Raw genomic sequence first — 21979 nt, 5'->3', positions numbered from 1 at the left:
TCTTTTACTGGGAGTGTTGGTTTGTACTAAAATTTGAGAGGTGAGATACGAAGGAAATAACAGCAATATATATATATCTTACACTCTTAACCTTCTTCCCACATCCAGACATTTTCCATCATCATCATCCTCATTATGGACCCCAAAATGTTTAATATTTCAACCTTTGCGTGATCTGTTTTTTTTCTCAAATGGGACGTACAGTACCTGTCGTCTCCGATTCTCTGCCTCCATCCATTACTGTTGGTTGCTATGGTTACATAAAGAGATTTCCTGTAGCTATGACACTGAAAACACTTAAGTCCCTGGGCTGAGTGAGCTGTCATGGTATTGGCTTGTTTGGAAAACAAGAGAGGGATAGAGACACTGGAGGACTGGGTCGCATTATTCTTAGATGCTAGACTGTAACTTTTTTGATAAAATGACACTCATCTGTTTCCACTCATATGATCACTGCATCCCTCACTCACTTCCTGGTCCCATGATATTGATGGTGTACATCTATTTTTTTGAAGCATGTGCTGAATTATTTTTCCAATATCTGATCCAGGTTTTATGGCCAATATCATAATATCGTAAGTAAAGCCGGACTTTGTCACCCCACAGGAAAATGTTAGTAACCTCCTTGACAAATTTGAGTGATTAAAAGAGTTGCTGTGTTTAAAAAAAAAGCTTAATTCTCCGCTCTGAGACGGAGGGGGGCGTGGTTCGTAGAGTGTTTGCACAGAATGTTAATGTAAACACTCTGGTAAACATGTAGAGATGTGACATTTTCACAATTTTGGCGGTAGTTTTTCCCACATAAACCACATATCGCTCTCCCGCTTCCTCTTTATCAGCAGCACCTGCAGCCTCACAGCAGGTGCCTGCTCCTCTTTCTGTACTTCTTCTCTATTTAATTTCCTCATCTTTAGGAATGTTAGATAAAGCGTGAGAGCTTTTCTGTGTGTTTTTACATCCAGGTAAAGATACATTTGTGGGACAAAGACATCCTCAGCTATATAGTAAAAAGAAAGGCAGTAGCGTAGGACTTTGTTTGCTGTTTATAGCAACACCGTGTTTGAGGAGGAGTTGATCTCAGCCACTATTTTCATATGTATAACGCATGAAGACGAGAAATGCTGAATTTGCTTTACAGGATGTTTAAGTATTCATAGTGCATTGTGATATAACTTCACACCTATATTACAACCCTGACTTCATAACACTACGGTGTGCATTTTCCTCTCCTTTACAGTAAGCGAGTCACGCTGCTCGTCAGCAGTAATCACTGGGAAGTGTTTGCCATCAACAACTTCACTTTCACTAAAAGGAAAAAAAACAACTATATTCACTTGCGGTCAGACAGAGGAACATAGGAGTTCCCTCTGTGAAACTGATCTAGAATTTCACGCTGACCAGCAGCAGCTCTGTGAGCTCCCTCTGTTACTGTTCCCTTCAGGGTCAGTGGCCATTAATATACTTTTAGTAGGTGGTGGTCTTGATCTCATCTTCATTTGTTTCCCTCCTCTGCTCACGGATGCAGAAAAGTTCTCTGGCACAGAGGCTGCAGACTGAGAGAAGCATTCAGACCACAGCACACTGCACAACTCACTGTACCCTCTGTTATTTCCTGCACGAACACAAATAACGGACAAAGTTTTTTGAACTGGCTAACTGATGTGTGCTCCCTGCTGTGCCACTTAACCCACTTGACCAGGAAAGTCAGGGTAGCGTGTGATAAAGGCAGGGCAATGGAGCATAGGGGCTTCAGTCACGTCACACGGTGGGAGAGTCTTCTTCTTCTTCCAGGATTAAATATTCAGCAGATCATAGTTGAGACGAATCCAAGTATGTGTGCAACATCACTTTTGCATTTATTCACAGATAAAAGAGACTGATGCCCGCACCTGATCACAAATGAGTTCCCACTTTTTCTCGTTGTCGTACTGCCGCAGAAGTCGGGCTTTGTCTGGAGGGAGATTCATCGAATTCTGAAAGAGAGGAAAAGGCCACGGTTAATTGGATTCAAGTAATGAAATAAGTCCAGTAAAAAAAAACTGTAGAAAAAAGAAGAAAAACAACATGGACTTCAAGATTCATGGATACATATATATGCATACAAGTACATACTGTATTTCTTGGTTCTTGAAACCATGTCTTTGACCACTTGGAATCAGAAACTCTATTTCCCTTTATCAACAAACTCTCAATATTGTGTAATGGTATATATTCTGAGAAAAAGCCGCACTAAATCAACAGATTTCTTATTGTTGGCAGCGGGAATATGCAAATTAATTCCATGCAAAGCCGGCCATTACTTTCCAATTTACAGTTTGTTGGCTATTATAAAACAAATATAAGAAATAGCCACAACTGCCTTGTTAAATAAAAGTGTGGTTTATTTCCAATTAAAAACTGTTTAACTACATAAGTGGCAAGCAGACGATGCAACATAATTAGCTCATGTTTACATGGGCCCAAGTAATCGGAATAAGAGCCTGATCCGGACATATTTATACAACTACTAATCATGACTTCCTGGTTTGGTGCCATCAAGTGTCTGATCCCCGTAAACATGACGTGCATCGGTTTTGTTACAGCTGTTTTTTCATTCTTAAATAGAATAATACTACGGAAGCAGAAGTAAAGCTTCTTCTCCTTCTGCTTCTACTTCTGGAGAATTATAAAATACTGCACATGTCACATGACTGTACACACACACACACACACACACACACACACACACACACACACACACACACACACACACACATACCCCCCCCCCCCCCCCCCCCACACACACACACACACACCACAATCACATAATTTGATTTTGCGTCCCTTTTAGCTAGAATTGTAAATTCCATTCGGAACAAATCTTTTCGGAATGAAGACATTTTGCACATGTAAACATAACATAGCTACTGACTCAATGTTTTCAATGTCTTCAAGAATGTATTTTAAATGGAAAACACTGAAACTCCCATATGAACATAAATATACACCTCAGATGTCTTCTTTTTTCCACCAACCAAATATACTCAAATTACTGGCATAGAGGAACTTATTTTCAGCAATGACGACTCAGCGCTTCCACTGCAGATATGGGAAAATTCAGAGTGTCTTACTCAGAAGCAACTTGGAAACTGTGAACCAAAAACAAACCTAATTATCTTACCCTTCAAAGTTTACTTCTATGCACATCTGTATTTTAAAAAACACGTTCCTGACATACTTCCACGTGTGTTAAAAACACAGTTACCAGAAAAGCCACTGAGAAGAGAGCAAATATCCGGAATGTGAACCGCTGGAAAGGAAAGTGACTTTCTAAAGAAACTTTGTGTGATTCAGATCTTTCAAATCTTTTGCGGCCTGTGTCCTAACACTCCACGCCTGAAACTAATCTCCACTCATCCAAAAACTGTTACACAACTCCTTCCTTAATCCTGTTTCCCTTTATCAACATCTGGAACACCTCTGCAAGTTGTGGGAAAAAAAATGTGGCTCTTTGCAGCACATGAGTGATTTGCCGTGTCCTCGTGAGAATTAGCAAAGCTTGAGACAATTAATCGGCAACTCGATTGTTGTCCCACGTACAGTATGGTGAGGGCAGATATTACAACAAAAATTAAACAAATAAACGTGCAACTCAGCTGGATATTTGGTAAAACTGGCAAATTGAAATCACAGCCACAAATATCAAAAGTGTTTCCTGAGTCATTAAAGATATAAAAATGGTTTCAAGAGAATATTTTCCATTCACGGGGGGAGAAATGCGGCCACAACGCACAGCTCAGCTCGGAGTTTCGAGCTCACTGCTTGCTTATTTTTTCTGGATTTTCCAGTAGAGCTCACGGGGGGTGCACGGGGATGATGGATGAGGAATATCCCAGGATGGATCCTATTCCCATGAGCGACTAATGCATACCAATATAGAGTCAGACACTGCTATAGTAGTCCGATTTCCAACTTGGTCAGACGGACGCACAGTCATAAATCCCAAAACTGGGACATTTCAGCACAATTTCAAGCATTAGAAGATATAAGAGGGATGAAAAACATACTAAATATTACATAAGATATAAACAGCTATACAAGAAGGAAGAAATATATTAGAATAAGTGTAAAGGGAGTGAGGAATAAAAACCCTAACCCTTTCTTTCTAGTTTTCTTTTATTGTTGTAGTGCAATGTTTTCATTTTTCCTTTTATGACACTATGGCAAAGCTTTTGACAATCAAATTTAAGACCGAATGAGATCACATGAGATCACAGCTGCTCAGAAGGGAAGAGCTGAAGTGATACTACAGACAAAATGAGGGCTAAAAACCTAAAACGAGAAAGATAGCTGCTTAGTTTGTAGACCTTTATCTTTATCATGAATGATTAATTAATTGTGTTCTGTCCCTAACACAATTAAGCCCGTCTGGTTGTCTAAATAGATATTGACGTGACCCTATTGATTTACTTCAAAAGAACAAAAACAAATTGAAAGGAAACCTGCAAAGTGAACTGAAACCTCAATAAAAGAAAATAAACGACCGCCTGCCTGCGTGTCTATATCTACTGTATACTGTAGATGCAATGAAAGTCAATTCCTAACAAACAGTTTTGTATATAAACACAGGTTGAAGCCTTTCCAGTGCTGTGTACAAGAGCCACCAGCAGGATCTTGCATCAGTATTCAGCAGACGCTGCAAACCAGGCTGCCGCTGTGCTGACTGCAGGGAATTTGGAATCAGAAGGGCTCTATTGACTCAGTTTGGCTGCTCCCCAGATGAGTAGAGTTAATTCCCCTAAACGCATTAAAATACAACCTGATACCTGAGTAAACCGTCGCGTCAAATGAATGAAAACACGCAGCAGCTGCAGCATCCTGCGAATGGCAAGCTTAGATTACATAATTCAGTTATTTTTAGATAACTCATTAACATATCTACATACAAATAGAGTCATGATATATGAGAGTGTAATATACTGTAGGTGCAGTGCTTCTTAAGTCTGGCTCGCTGAGTCGCTGCGTGGTTCACTGAGCTGTGGGCCTTCCTGCCTGGTGAGGCTCCAACTAAAGCAAAGAACCACTTCTACCAGCCTTCACTTCATCCCAATGCTAATTAGCTGTGACAGGCACTCAGCTCTCTGGGGTCAGGTTACCCCCGTGTCTTCAACGGCACAATGTGTGCATGTGTGTATATATGTGCATCTGTGTTATTAATGGTGAACAGTTGAGAAGGATGCAACAGCTTATCACCAGCACCTGGCAGCAGACCACCCTCATGGATAACAAGCCATGTTCCATAGAGAGGAATGTGCTGGGTGACCGACTCCGCGCTGTATAACGCCGAGTTGTAACGTCTCGATTCTCGCTTCATGCTCCACAGCAGCCGTCGCTCATCTGTGGTTAATTAAATCCAGGAAATTTGGAACTTCAACTAAACATATATTGCAATTTGTATCTTGAATATTGACACATTATTGACATAGAGAAAATACCTTTTTATAAAGGTTCCACTTGGAACCCTTTTGGATGGTTCCACCAAAAACCCTTTTAAAACCCTTTATTCGGGGAAAGGGGTTTTAAAGGGTTCTCTGGGTCAAAATGGTTCTTACTGGAACCATTAGCGTTACCAAGAACCTTGAAAAACCCTTTCTTTGAGTAAGGGTTTTTCAGAAGCAAATGGTTCCAGGTAGAACCTCAGCCCTTATACAAGGACCCTTTTGGAACCCTTATTTCTAAGAGTGTATGGACTGGCGATCTGTCCAGGGTGTGACCCGAACTTTTGCCCTATGTCAGATGAAATCGGCAAAGCATCCCCGCACGACCCTCATGTGGAGGATAAGGCAGTAGAAGACTGATGGATGGATACAGGAAAGCAGAGAAATTGAGCTTTCACCCATACACCTGTCAGAACGGTAGCCTTCCGTGGAATGACCGTCCAATCACCACCAGCGTGTCACACGTTTGTGACGTCAGCTTATTCCCAAACGGTTGAATAACCGCCAGATATCAAAAGTGAAAGTTATCTTGGAATAAAGGAGCTGAAAGGGGCAGAAGCACTCATTTATTGAACAATTCTACAGCCATAAAATCAATATAAATCCAGGCAGCCTCATTATCATGACGGTCATAAGAGGGTTTTAATGCTAATTTAATGTTACAACATGACACGATTTTGTTCGACTGTCCATAAAAAATGTCAAAAACTTGACTGACACTTGATCTGTTGTTCCTTAGAGTGAGTCGAAACATTTATTCTGTAGCACTAATCACTAATCATCTTTCTGGTGCATGCTCCAAAAAGCTTTTATGGCAAGATAAGCATTTTTGACCTCCTCCGGGAGGTATACGTTTTCACCGGCGTTTGTCTGTCTGTCTGTCTTGATTAGCAACATAACTCGAAAAGTCATGGCTGGACTTGGCTGAAATTACATGTGATTACATTTTGGCCATGATCCGTAAACGCTATCACTGGTTACAACACTCGCTGTCTGACCCAGGCGCGCCGGTAGGATGTATTTTGTAGGCACTGAGCTGCCTTGGCGGAGGTCTGCGCTCTCCAAGTGCTTCTCTAGTTTTTTTTTAAAGAATCACAGCTATGCTGAGGATTGTTGGCACTCAACACAGAGTTAATGTCCAATGCTGATCAATAACCTGCATCTCTGTGAGGAGGCACAGACATGTTGTTGTTGTATGGTTAACAGATTGATGAGTGACTGTATTTCTTTGTAGAACTCCTACAAAAACCCCAAAACAAAAAATCTTATTACACTTGGGAGAAACAACAGGAAAAATCCCTGTGATCTCGTCTCCACAAAAACCATGGTTCAGCCTCGGTATACTGTAAATGCCATATTTGACCAAGGCTTGAGTTGCTATGACGACCATAGCTCAGTTTTTAACCACATTCGCTACTGTCAATTTATGTCTGTGTTCGTCTCACATCAGTTTCCAGTGCTCATAAATATGGACCGAACCTATTAGAGTCCGCGTATCCTCTCATTAGGCAGCTTGAGTCATAAAACGAGTAAAAATAGACAGTTGGCCCGCAGCCCACCACCAACCACCCACTACCTACCAGGAGGTCTGAGGAGACGCAGCCTTCACGGCACAGCTGGCCAGAAAAGCAAACACACCTCCCACATGAAGGACCTGCTTCAGTTGCTATTGCTGGGAAAAAAGATGTGAGCTATGCTGGCAAACTGAGAAGTGAATGGCGACGAGTCTGAGGAGGAACGTTTTACGAGTGCTGGTGTGCAAACGGACCACTGTGCGTGGTGTTGGGGAAGTTTATTGTTCTCCGACTCGATCCAAGATGAGTCAATAAAAGAAAAATAACCAGGATGACCTATTTAATGCCATATAAATCTCACAGGCGTCGTTTTAACTCGACTGTGTTGTTCAACCAATACACTGCATGCTTTTACTTTTTGTTTGAGTGTATTTACAAACGCCAAGCAAGTACTTGAACATATGACAGATCTTGAAAACCATGGTAATAATTTCAGCCTTTTTTGGTCATTATGATTGATGCCCAGTCACTTGTTTTAATTAGATTAAAGGCAATTAAAGTAAGTGATCACACATTCTGTAATCCTGTGAAAAATAACTAGAGATAGACCGATATGTTTTTTTTCAGAGCCGATACCGACTAATGGTAATCAAGGAGGCCGATAACCGATATTTGGAGCTGATATTCATAAGCAGTGGAAAGTAGAAAATATTGGCGTCAAAATTTTGAATAATACAAACACAAACACTTAACGTTAACGTTTAAATGCCATTAAGTATATGCTTATTAAACAGCTTTTCAGATTTGCAACATGTTTTTTTATTATTTAGATAATAGACATCTTTGTTTTAAAATTCTAACAAAAGTGCAGGAAGCTCCCAGGCTCAGTAACATGTCTTATAAAGCTAAATGAAAACTTATAATAATTATAATAATTAAATAAATAAATTGATCTGTTATTGGCCGTCGGATTAAAAGAAAAGGCAGATGCCGATATGCATAAAAATGACGAATATCAGTGCCGATAATCGGTCTATCCCTAAAAATAACTACAACACAATAACTCTGCATCTCTTCAGATCATCACATCTTGAAAAACTAGAAATGTTTGGTGTGTTTTAAGTACAAAGTATGAAGTAAACCCACAAAAAGCAAACTCACTACACTACACCACCCTGCTCCACCCTGGTGAGAAAAATTAACTTTCTTGAAGTTGACTGTAATCCATGTGTGTGATGCTTCTCCAGCAGCAACAATGACAGGAGGCAGAAAGTGACTCAGCCTCACAGCTCTCCGTCAGATAAGAGCAGGGATTGATTTACCCTCGGGGGAATTGTGCTGCAATAAGTTTAAGACGTGCCTACGCTCTCTCTCATTACGTCTGCCTTTTTTCCTGATAATGCAGGGTTCCTGAAGGAGCTCAGCAGATGCAGCAGCACTATTCGATCCAAGTCATCAGAACAGCTCCTCTCACGCAACCTTTCTGTATTATTCACAGCAATGTTCTTACATTAGTCTCAATATATTTATAACTAATCATCCACTGTCTTTTTTACACCAGCGTTACAGAGGCATAACAGCATGCCACAACAAGAAAAAGCCTCTGACTGCATTAGTTACCGACGACTACTCATAACAAATATTTGCAAATTGCTCAATACTCCGGAAATGACTGGATGCTGCAGTGTTCCCTCTATATACAGTCACTGGGGTGTTTCACGCTTAAATCGCACTTAGGTTAAATAATGATGGCAGCGCTGCAGGCTACATCTCGCCTCCCTAAGTGTGCACAAACACGACAGACTGCGCGACTGCGTGGAAATGTCATTTACAGTTCAGTTGCTTCTAAGTGGAGGATTTAGACGTGAGACAGGCCTGAGGTATGAGCGACCCAAACTGTGCCGTCCACCGCTCATTAGCTCAGCATGGATTCATAATCCTAGTCATTCTTTTGGGGGCGGCACAGGTGTCCCCCATCTGTCTTCAGATTAGCTTTGTAATCCCCGGCCGGGACCCCCTGCCCCCTTTTCTAGCAGGGCAGTGGTGTTTATATTTGCAGAGCTGTTCAGTGGAATGCCGGTTGACCAAATGGTGAGTCTGGCCTCTCATTTCTTATCACTCACAGGCACATTCCGATCAAATGCCCTTCCTTTACCTCAGAGGGGATGTCTGTATCCTTACATGTAACACTTACACAGTGACTGCCACTGGTCTGGCTGCTGGTAACCTTACTCACACCACTACTAAAGGCCACATTATACTTCTCCGACTGCGTAATGCATTATTCGACTGCGTTACCACGGAGACTCCTCGGGCCTTCATAGTTCTCCGTCGTGGTGCCGGATACGCACTGCAATTTCCCGCCCGATCAGCAGGGGTCGCTGCGCAAGGTTGTTGTGCTTTTGGCTACAGTGAGCAATGGCGTCCGAGAGAGAAAGACTGTTGTTGTTGCAGCGGAATAACATTGAAAGTGGGGCCGTTTCTCACTTTTCTGTGTCACGTAGTTTTAAGATAATTTGAGGCGAGAATTTAGCCATTTAGAGTCTAAACATGTGCTGTGTGTATTAACATATGACGTATTTATAGTTTGGCAGCGACGTTGTCGGCGGTGATCAGCTCCGCCTCTGTGGACGCTCGGTGCGCACTGTGGCCGGCACAGAGCAGCGTTAGCTCGGCCTGTCCTGAGGACCAATCGCAGCCCTTGCCGTCTCCGTTGTCCCTTGACGGAGTGACGGACACTTAAAAAATATTTTGTGCAGCCGGAGACGACACAGGGGCTCTCTGACAGCCTCTCCGGCGACGTAGAGGGCTCAGGAGTATAAATTGGGCTTGACTCATTAGTTAGTTGTGGAGTGACAAGTCCTCTCATTTTCAACAGGTGTCTCTTGAAAATGGGACCTTATGTCTCAATGGGATAACCTGTATTTAAAAAAAAAAAAGTTGAAATCTATGCATCCATAAACCCAAATAAAAATGATTGATGACACAGACATATATATAAAAAAATAAAGCAGCTGCAAGTGGTGACCGGGTTAAAATTTTACTTCCTCTGTGAAACAATGCAGATGTGCTGCTGTCCGTCAACATATTTGTTCACTTAGCTGTTCACTCTATACATTCTTAATGGTTTTAACAGGTGTCATTACATCGCTCCAGGCCTGACTTCTTCATTCCACTGGCTCCTTGTGCGTTGTAGAATTGTTTTCAAGGTTTTTTCCCCATCACTTTTAAAGCTCATATGGGCCTGACCCCAAGCTAAATATCAGAAATGTTGACTCCATACGAGTCAGCTCGCAGATTTAGATCCTCGGGTGGGAATCAGTTGTCGAAGCACCGGTCATAAGGAGATTGTGCTTTTTTTTCCTTCAGGGAACCTCAACTTTGGAACATACCTGACCAGATAAGACTGACAGATTCAGTGAATTATTTGAAATTGCTTCTTAAAACCCACTTTACTTACTTTATTACTTTTTACATTTATCTTGTATGCTCTGCTTGCTCTTGTCTGATGTCCTTGTTCTTTTTCTCTTATTTATTTTGACATTTGGTGCTCTGATTTCTTTTTATTTTCACAATTGTTTTGTCTTGTTTTGTCCCCGAGTGTCCTGTTTATGACTTTATTTTGTCTGTAGATCCACAAGCACATCTTGTGTTTTTGAAAAATAAGTAGTAGTAGTACAATATAACAATTGGAAAATGCTTTTTCTGAACTGTGAGATTAATTTTGTTCAATAAACCTGAAGAAACAACATTTAAAAATCCATAATACTTACATAGCTATGTTGTGAGCAAATATACAGTTTTGTATATGGTCTCGAAACATTGAATGCATAGTTTATGTTGTGGGTAAAAATCACTTTGGCTCGAAACATCTTTTCGTTGCTGGATGTTATCCAAATACCGGAAACATTATGGGGATTGTTCGGAGCAGCAGGAAGTTGTCCAAATAAAATAAGTGATGCATGAGGACAGCGGAGCTCTCGCCAGGCCAGATGTTGCAAGGTTGTGAAAGTGTCTGAACAGAGGTGGAGTCAATGTTCCTGTTCCAGTTCCACAGTACAAAGAATATGAATCACAAAAGGATGTTTATCTAAAACAAAAACGATGGCTCTTCGTTAGTGAGAGTGAGCCACGGGTGAAATCATGTATTTACTTGAACTGCACGTTTAAAAGGAAACACTTTTATCGAACGTTTTTACACTAATAGCTCTTGATTTATCAGGAGGAGGCTGTGGGGATGAACAGGAAATCCCACAAAAAGGAGGCAGACTAATTGATTACTGGTGCTCTACAGAACCCTGCAGTGTCCACTGGTATCTCCTCAAATACAAACACTCTCTCCACTGGAAAATTCTACACTACAATAGTTTATATTTAAAGGTTAAACTGTCACATTTGACAAAGTTTTGTCATCTTTTGGATACATTTCAAATTACTCCTTGGGATCAGAGGAGCTTCAGTTAGTCTTTTCACATACTCCCGTGTTATGGGAACATTTTAAATGAATCAGAACTTTTGCAATTATAATTAGATGTATTCTAGCTATTTTAGTTAAGAGTTAATTTTACCACCTATTTTTAGGTTAAGATGATGTTCTATACAATAACAGGAGAGATGACAGTGGCGATAGGAGTGGAACACTTCTATAATATCACAGAAAAACTCAGGACTCCCTAGAAAGTATTCAACATCGCTAATATGGCTTAGGTCAGGGATCTCAAACTCAAATGACCTGGAGGCCACTGAGTGTCTAGTTTGGTCACTAAAGGGCCAGTGAAGTGAAAAAAAGTAATCAAAATCAAAATAATAATATTTATGATGATATTTCACATAATGTCACGATAAAAGTGTCTGTTTTGGTATGGAAAGATATAAGAAGAAATAACTCATCAGTTGATATTAGGTGGCGGGCCAGCAAGTTTGTGACCACCTCTCAAAAATGGGATTAAATTGTTAAGTTATTTGACAAGATACTTGGCCTTTCCTTTGCCAAAAGAAATAACAGCACATGCAGGTTTATTTATGTGGGAAAAAATGCTTTTCTAGCTTTCTTGTCAAAACATGTCACGCACTTAAAAAAAAAGCACATAAAAATCTGCACTCACAGCAAAAACTAAATGCTTTCTATTTGTTTTTGCTGATATGTATAACTAGATTTTCTATTCTGGTGATATAGTTATCAAATTGCACGTTTGCAGCACTTCACTTACTCTGAGGCTTCCCCTTTGGTGATTTCCCCAACATCTAAAAACATTGTCCTTCTAAACACAGAGCAATCTATCTCACGTTAAGATGATAGATGTCCTTTTCTTCAAGTGTGCAACAAATAAATGTTCTTCTCTATCCTCCTGTGAACAGGGGCTTGATAAAAAATGAAGACACACGATCACTGGTGTTTTGTATTAAAATGTGTTAAAAAGAAGGTAGATGACGGCACGTCTCATTATAGTATGTTCTGTGACCTGCTGTTTATCACTGTAGAACTGTTTGAAAAGCATTTTTTTCCACCAAACAGCAACTGAATGAATGAATGAATGAGCTAAAACTCCCAGTGGAGTGAAGAAAAAGTAAGTCTACAACAATAGGGCACGTGGATCTTAAGACTCTCTGAACAATGACCTCCATTCAAGGGGGGGCATTTTGTCACGTCTGTGCTTTGGGTTTTTATTTGGAATACATAACTACTTAATCTAAACCCCGAGCAAAAAGACTATGCCTGTTTGCCTGTGCTATTGCCTTCATGTGGGAGGTCTGGGGCGAGAGGCACATCTTCTGTGTCCAATAAAGCCAGATGCAACAGAGTGCAGCATTGTCTGTTGCAGTGATGGGGCCTGCATCGAACTCTGTCAAAGTACATTTAAACGCTACGGGACCTCCCTCTTCTGCTCCGCAGATGTTAATTCTGGCACGTCGTTACCTAACCAAACCTGGCTTTTTGTCTGTGGTTGCATTTATCCCAAGACAAAACAGGAAGAAACAAGACTTGTGTTTCCACAGTGCAAGTTATAGTCACTTAAATGAACAAACATATTGAATTAGGTAGTATGGTATTAGGCACATGTCCAAAGATGATGTGTGAGCTGACACAGTGTGACTCCTTGCCTTTAATCCACATTATTCAAGATCTATGAAGCTACAAAATGCAGTCAATACAGCAGCAGATAAATCTGCTGATTCTGACAGCCAGTCTAAAATCAAACTGTATAATTACTCAGAAAAGATCAAGGTTGCTAAAAGAGAATGAAAACACAATCAATGTCACAAGATACAGCCCACACCGCAGCCACAACACCAGCAATTTGTCACAGTGACAAAGACGTTTGAAGGCTTTTCCGTACTTGGTCGCCGATTGAAGTCGACACCATGAATGTCAACTAACTTTGAACAGTTCACAACAAAACATGGACTCTTGTGTGGCCAAGCCTTCTCACTTAATAGCGCAGCTGCCACTTTGGAGCATGGACAGATCCTCACCATAATGTACTTCTGCACACAGCTCTGGCTCTCCTGCTCTTTTGTGTGGCCCCTCCAGACCAGTGCTGTTGGACAACACTGGCAACCGACTGTGTCCACTGAAAGGACCCGGCAGGCCTTTTCAAAGCTACATCCATCATGCACCTGCTCCCTTTGCAGGACGACCTACAGCAAAGAAATTCAAGGCCAAGTTTAACTCACCAAATCCCTTTTATTTAAAAACAATAGTTGATGGCCAACAAGTACAAACAAATCTTTTAACTTCATGTGCTTAAACTGAGGCATAAGGAGACTTAATCCCACACAAGGGTCAGGTATTGTTACAAGGTCTGACCACAAATGCTGAATTCTAAGTAAACTCTGCCACCCATGCAGCAGCGGACAAAATAAAACCACCCACAAACAGTGCGAATGTCAAAACTGAACTGAGAACTAGAATAATGATTGAAGCCCCAGGGTTTTCCAACTCAGCTGTGCCTGCACACAGTCAAGAGATCAGCTCCTTCATAATCAGTCGACCCTCTGCCAGCTCCACAAGGTGCCTCCAGGCCCCGCTTTGGGGTTTTGAGCAGCATATTAGGCTGAAAGACTGAGACACCGCTCACTTCCCCCCCAAGGGCCTGCAGAAAAGGCCAGGACACTGGCCACCGGATCTCTCATCACTCCCTGAGCATTTCCATGCTCCGCTCTGTTACAGCTAATTGGTTGGTGAGCTTTCTGAGGCTCCGGCACAGCAGCAACACAGGGAAATTTGAGTATGTGTGGTGGTCACTCACTGCCTGCCAGTTTCTGGGTTCAATGCCAGGCTCCAACTTGGGCTCTCCCCCAAGATAAAGAGCAGTTCTGTTCCCGGGTGCCCGGCTGCACGTGATCCAGCCACTGTTCGCCCTCTGCTCCGCGGACAATATGCATTGTTCTAGATTTTTAATGAAGACGAGTGAATGTGGAGCAATCTAGGAGAGGGCAAGCTTAACGACTTCCTGGATCCCCCTGCCTCAGTCACTGTCTTCACATTTGTAAAGGACAGTGTGTCTACTGTCTTTGAGAATAAATCAAATGTATTTATGCACAACTATTTTCACTCAATCTGATAAACTCATCCATTGTTTTCCTCTCAAGTTGTTTAATTCGTGCATTGCCTGATTCAAAATCTCAATAGAAACAAAAGAGATTGAACCAATCCTTGTCTGTACAGGTGTATAAAATAGAATTACAGCTACCTGTAGATTGATGGCCATAAAATATAAATAATCAGCTAAAAGATGCTAAGTAGCTCCATTAATCTAGTTAATACTAATTTCCATTATGGTTGAGTCTTGGCCTTATTTCATATGTAAACAAAAAGTATGTGTACCTGAATATTTGGTTTCAGTTTGAACTACTGCATGCAGGTTAGAAAAAAAGAAAAGAAACTAGCGTGGCAACAACGGACCTGTCACCGTGACAAATTAGGCCAGGGCTGAACATGAAGGCTACTCATGTGATTAATCTTGGGAGTAGGTTTCAGATGCAGTGCCTCGCAGCACAAATAACAGCAGCTTGTGGCACTTCAGTAGCCTCAAAACAAAGCAGCTTAGGTGTAATCTCGGCAGACTATTCAGAGGAGCAGCTCCAACAACAGCTAAGCCACGATAACCCCCATATGGCCCTGTAGACGTCTCTCATCCAGGCGATGATCTTCATCAAACGCTACAGTCCTGAGAGTGAAGTCGATGGTGTGTTCTGGACACGGCTGCACTTTTAATTTGATGGCAGCTCTGCGGGTTAGAGGAGAAGGCAAGAGGCCTGAGATGCATTCCTGTTACACGGAGTCATTTTCCTGTGGTTCAGTGTGCGAGCATATTGACTGGCTCATGTTGTACATGTGACTCCCAGAGATTGATCACAGTCACTTCACATGCTTCCAGTAGTCTGCTCTTTTGGACCGCAAGACAAAAACGATGCCACGATGAAGCTTCGCTAATACCATCTAATGTTTGAATTGGTTAGGTAATAAGTGCAGAGTAAATTGATCGACCAGGATGTTGATATGAAAAGCCCTAAAGTCCTGATAGTCATTTGCGATCCATCTCCTTGCTTTGGACTTACAGTATTTCACCAAAACTATGGCAACCAAGAGGGAGCTGCAAGAATGTTTCCAAGAGTAACGACTGAGCATTTATTCCCAGGATACTGTGTGTGAGAACGGTATATACAACTAGTAACAAAAGAAATCCAAAGTGAAGAAAAGAAAACCTTTGTATCAAACAGTGAATTAGTTACTGGAGAAAAAAATAGTGAATGAATTTCTGTTCATGACTGTAGGGGATCTACCTTCTGTACTTAAATAATTAATATTCAAGTTTAATCTCTACCTCACTTCACAGCCAAGAACATGTGAATTAGTCACCCTTATCGTGGCGCATGTATATTATTATTAGCCTAAAATCTATTTCCAAGATCAGCCACTGCCTCTGGGGATTCATGAGACAGAAACTTCAATGGGAGCTTTTCTTTTAGTAGAAAATGTCAGCTAAGCTGTGGTAGAGTGAACTCTAATAATGACTTTTCCAGAAAGATGTGCATCAATGCAACAACACTTGTAATTCACTGCTGCTATGACACCAGACACAACCTTATTCCAAGTAAGTTTCCACCACTTGGCTTTGACACAAAGGATCAAAGCCAATTAAAATGTCTTTAGTCAGCCCAATTTATTTTAATTATTTGCATATGTGACTATATGTGACTACTGGCATATGTGTGGACTTATTAATACTGTATATTTTATATATACGGTACATTTACTGTGCATAATGTCAACATTAACCCAGCCAAATTCAACTAAGAACGATTTTGAATAAATATCTAATTGCGATTATTTTGACATGAATTGTGATGTGATTCGCAATATCCAAGGTAAATGGTGATTTTTTTTTTACTAATTTTCATTCGATAAACATCTTAAAAATGATTCCGGTCTGATGTTTGTGCAGCTCCATGAGAAACAAAGATGTTCTCTTCAGTCTGTAGAATAAAATGTGTATAGATCGAGACAATAATGAATCGAAAATGAAATTTTGACACGTTTTGGCTTTAATAAATACAGCGCCTCCAATTTCGATATAATTTCGATTAATTGTTCAGCCCTAAATTCAACTGACCAAAATGGTTCTTCATACTTTACAAAGGTTAGTGAAAACTTCACATGTGGGAAAACTAATGAAAGGCATTGATAACCTCAACAAATCACAACACATCTGTTAAGGCTGGGTGTCGAACATCAGTACAGTTTGAGTAAGATTACATCAGAAACTCCCACGTAACCAGGTTGGTTGTAAAAGTTTTGTGGGGCTCTTCCATGTCTGATCTGATTAGAGATAGTTCCTGTTTGCTATTATACTATTTCAGGCTGTTCCACGTATATATGTATATATATATATATATATATTCATGTCCACGCTGTAAGAATTAGTCACACAAGTGGTCTACTCAGATGACCAGGCTCACCAGTCAATGTTTGAAAGGAGAAATATATACATATCACAGCACACAGCAAGGATTCAAACTCAACAACTCAAAGTCTTTAAGAAGAAATGCGACGGTTTTGAGGGATGAGCGAGTGCCTCAGTGTGGTCACACTCAGCACAAGCCTTTAATCTGCACGGTCCCCAACTGTGATCAAGGGCTTTTCTTGTTGATCGAGCCTTACTCAAAGCATTTCAGGAGTAAATGTACCAAATGGACAAAGCTCGTCATGAGTAGACAGACAATAATAATAATGGGAAATTAGGAATAACGAGAAGGTGAAAGGTCATCAGTTACCTAACCACTGATTTACCGGGACACAAAAGGTACGATCCTTATCACCTGCCGTTAAAAGTGAAGCGAGGTCGTCAGTGTCAGACAGTGCCGCTCGCTGTGGCAATCAATGAAGCCAATTGCCATCGAACATGGCTGAGGCACATTAGGCTTTAAATGGTAGTAAATAACACTAAACGCTGTGATTATAGCACTAAATTCCTTTAATGCTGGAGGGCCTGCATCCCGCCAAGAACTGAGGCATCATGCTGGCAGCTGGGAGGAGGCAGGGAGGGAGCGGGGGAGTTCCTGACATGCTACGGGGATCAGCTTTTCTGACAGTCCGCCCATGAAATCAGACAGGTAGACAGTGTTTTTTCTAGAGCGCACAATGAGGATTAGGTTTGTAAACCCCTACTAATGGATCCTTATCATTTTCTGCTATGCGATACATAGAATAAAGAGGGATGGGTTCCTCTTGATGCTTAACTGTATGAAGAAGTTGATTCCAACAGCAGACATGATTAAGAGGAACAAGAGCCAAATCCCTCAGTGGCGTGACATGAACCCTCCTAACGAAGTCTGCTGCCTGCAGCACAGACACTCATCAGTGTGTGACAGGCAGCGATCACACCCCAGCACAACACTGATTTGACTTCCACCCAATCCACTTAATGTAATGGGCTTACGGGCTAAAATATCCGTGACCCTCACATTAAGGAAAAATGTGGCTGGCTGTCTTCTTCTTCAAGGCGAGTTTTACAATCCTGCAACGCTAGTTTGCTCAAGTCAAATTCCTGCTCCTGAGCAGCTAATGTTTACGAGAGCAGGAGGCTGAGCGACAATCACGTTTGACCCACATTTTGCCTGTTCTCAGATTTCAACCCAACATTCACTGTTCTTCACCGTTTATCCGCCGGGACCGAGAAGCTTGGACCTGAAAAATCTCCCGATCAACGGATATCATTTGTTACTCAGAACTTTGACCTATATACACACTGATGTTTTATGGCACGAAATAGCACGAGGAAGAGCTCGCTGCTATCAACAGTTGATGAAATATTAACTTATTACTAAAATGATTGCAAATCAATTTTATATTCGACCATTCCTTTTGTAGTGTTTGGTTTTAGATCTTGATTTTCAGAAACACTAGTGGACATCAAGTTTTGACTATTTTCTTAAGTTTAATTCACCAAACAACTGAATTGATTTGTCATACTAACCTGCCGATTACCCACATTCACACTGTTATCAGACGTTTCTGTAAACATGTGACCAGTCCTTCAGAAAAGCATGAATCTAAATGTGTCCCTGTCAGCACTTCAAAGTCTAGATTACCTTCTTAACAATAAAAACAGCCATGATCTGCACTGTTGTTGTTGTTGTTGTTCCCTCCCACCCAGGTAACATTATTGCTGCCAGATGTTGTTGACACTTTATGATGTGACAGATGTTTTAGAGGACCTGGCACTGCTGCTGGGCAGTAGTGAGGCAGCGCCCAGGCTCATAAAAGTGGGGGGGGGGGCGTCCAATAAAAGCAATAATCCAGCAGATTATATGAGTGCAGGTGGACCTAACACTTGGACACACACAGAAGCATTAAGGTAACAGTAGAAAGTTAAAAAAGAAATGTCAAAAAATGATTTTCAGTGACTTTTTTTCTTGAACACCCCCTTTTTTCCTGAAAAACAAAGAAAGGACCAGGCGTGCTGCTGGAAAAGCAGAGGACCAACACACACACACACAAGCACAGCTGTCTCGTCCCAGGACAGTGAAGCATGGAGGGAACAAAGAGAAAGAGACACACGGGTTTTTTATACTCTTTCTTACCAAAACGATGGCGAACCTCTCCTCCAGCTCCCCTGGTTCTGGCATGGGCAGCTTCAGAGGCATGTTGTGTCCTCTGAAGTCAGTGTGCTGCTCCATGCTCCCTGCGTTCCCCATGTTTCCTGCTCGACCAACAAGTACAAGAACTTTTTACTACTTCTTCTCCTTCTTCTTCTCCTCGCCTCCCCCTCCACCACCACCACCGCGTCCACTTAAAGAAAATTCCCGCACGGCGAAAGAAAAATGAAAGTATCCGGGTTCAGGGTTTAAGGTTCGGGCTGAGTCGCCCTCCTTGTCGCAGGCTTTCTCCTCCTGGTCACTTCTTCAAAGCACATGTGAGGGAGGCAGCAGCAGCAGCATGATAATGCGACGGGTGTGTGGAGCAGCAGCGGCGGCAGCAGCAGAGCCTCTGCTCAGGCATTATCACGGCAACACACTCGGGACGACCTGGAAACTTGAGTCTGAGTCCACACGGAGCTTGTTCGTTTGACGCGGTTTATCCGTATCTTGCACAATTTCGTCTCCACTCCCAGTGTGTACTTATGACGACGGACATGATTCACGCTTTAACGCAATTATTCGCCAGCGGAGAGTTGAAGCGGAGAGGTGGCTTTCGTTATCCGTATCCAGCTAGTTTAAGGAGGAGGGGGTCCTCTCACATCTGACACCGCACACACTCACACACACATCCCGCCCCACAATGAGCTCTTTCAGGGACCAGCCTCCCACTTCTTCTGCTTCTTCTTCTTCTATTAGGGCGTATCAACCAAAGCCGTAGCTAGGGGAGACGATATTTTAGTCTGAGTTGCATTGTGGTACTTTGAGTCCATTGTGACTCATCGTGACACACAACACAAAGTTGAGTCTGCGTCCCTCAGGGGCCCCAGCCTTGCGTAAGGAGGCCCCTCAGCAGTCCTGCTACTGCAGGGCTTTTTTAAAAACACAAATTTGAGGGTCAACTCACTTCAGAAAGTGTTTCAAAATACACATTAAATAGAACATTTATGAAGGAAAAATGTACATAAAAGGTGTATTTTTCAACATTTAGGAGGTTTTTGTTGGCAGAAACATCCAACATCGTTAGCTTAATAGCAGTCCTGCTACTGCGGGGCTTTTTTAAACACAAATTTGAGGGTCAACTCACTTCAGAAAGTTTTTCAAAGTTCAAAATACACATTAAATATAACGTTTTATGAAGGAAAATGTACATAAAAGGTATATTTTTCAACATTTAGGAGGTTTTGTAATATGACTTTGGCAACTATGCTATTAGGCTAACAAAATGTTACAAAATTTTGTGGGGGGGTGACTCATTTCAGAAAGGCTGAATAAGTTTTGACTAGTATAACAAAGTTTAAAATACACATTGAATTGAAATACAACATACATTAAAGGTAATGTAGTGTGTAACATTTAGGAGATTTTTTTGGCATAAATTGAATATACTAACCAGTGTGCGAAATTGCGCAATCCTGTTTCACCACCCCCAGGTGCCACGCCGCAGTATTGGCTATATTCCCTGTCAGATGTGGGCGTGTGTGGGCCTTTTCCACAGCGCCATTTGGAAAAGCAATTTACTTAAACATTAAAATACAAAATTACAAATAAAATAATTGACATTTTGTCTGGTTATAAAGGATAAGAAAGGATGCAAAGTGTGGTATGTATGTAGATCATATAAAACTGAAATTACAAAACTCTAGGAAAAAAACATGTTTTCCAATTACACTGTAACATGTTTAGACCCCCCAGACCCCCTGTATTTCGCACAGTGTATACTACCAATAAGTGTGTTTGTATATGTGTATTATTGCTTTAACATGAAAATCAACGGGGCTTGCTTTATAGAGGCTGTCGATGTGTTTCTACGGCAGCCCAAATGGACTTGTATTTCGAGATTCTGCAATCTTCTAAATTCTATTGGATTAATGTTCTTATAGTCTGTTCTTTTCCAGTCTTCCACGGTGATCGGGGGGGGCTTCGTTCCTTTTTGCAGTGTCCTTGGTTGGCAAATTGTTCAAATGTGACCAGTTTCCCCTTCCTTAGGCTGGAACTGCATCTGAGAACAAGGCACAGCTTTGTGTCCACACAGCCTCATTAATACTTAGATTGATATTAACATTACAAATTCCGTCACTTTCTACATTTTACATTCAGAGTTTTCCCCTCACTCGATGTGAGGGTCTAAGGATGGAGGGTGTACATACTATAAAGTCCTTTCAAGGCAAATTGTGTTTGCGATGTTGGGCTAAATAAAATCAGGGTTTTTCAATCCTGGTCCTGAGGACCCAGTGTCCTGGATATTTTAGAAGGGCGGTTGGTCCCCAGGACCAGGATTGAGAACCCCCTGGGCTAAATAAATACAATTGACTTGACTACTGCACAAAAAATGGTGATATATTGTTATCATACTGTACTTTTTCACTTTTCTCAAAGACAGGCCTGCTCTTATTAGTACATCCCAACACAGTCACTGGTTCAAACTTTCAGATCTTTGCTCTATGCTGTATAGTATTCCGAAGGATCCTTGAAATGAGAGACCTTCAAAACTCAGCAGTACCTTCACTATATTTGGTTTGTGTAATTAGCAACAACAAACTCGAAAATGTATGACCGCACTTGTTTTAAAATCATAAAAACAGTCAAGACATGTTTATCCCTCCTCCCTCAAAATGTTGGAACATGCATTAGCGTGAAATCCGATCTGCTGACAGGGTGGAGACCACATTACACACAAGAGGATGACGTCAGCATGCAAGAGCTCTGGAGACGGTCCAGAGGCTCTCCAGATGCACACTGGCTTCATTCATGATGCTGAAGTGATCCACGAGGGGAGGGTGGGGGGCGTCACATCGGAGGTTAGGCTGGCTCGACACGTCGAGGATGCGGAACGCAGATGACTGA

The 21979-nt window shown here is 41.5% G+C and overlaps 1 protein-coding gene across 3 annotated transcripts in view; it reads right to left on the bottom strand.

The window, feature by feature from the left end:
- The window catches only part of fmnl2a (formin-like 2a), a gene marked incomplete at its 3' end in the record, with an annotated part of 55557 nt that extends 36364 nt beyond the window's left edge, over positions 1-19193 (bottom strand). For all 3 annotated transcript variants that reach the window (XM_083908918.1, XM_083908919.1, XM_083908920.1), the window contains exons 1-2: positions 19079-19193; positions 1890-1973 (exon numbers count right to left, since the gene is read on the bottom strand). In XM_083908918.1, coding sequence (XP_083765044.1) covers positions 1890-1973; positions 19079-19192 — 198 coding nt within the window. In that variant the 5' untranslated portion in view covers position 19193. The remainder of the gene's footprint in view (positions 1-1889; positions 1974-19078) is intronic.
- Positions 19194-21979: the final 2786 nt, after the last annotated feature.

This window comes from Microchirus variegatus (genome assembly GCF_963457635.1).
Source record: "Microchirus variegatus genome assembly, chromosome: 22".
Taxonomy (NCBI): Eukaryota; Metazoa; Chordata; class Actinopteri; order Pleuronectiformes; family Soleidae; genus Microchirus; species Microchirus variegatus.
The sequence above is the reverse complement of the archived record's forward strand: the minus strand, read 5'-3'. Positions and strand labels throughout refer to the sequence as shown.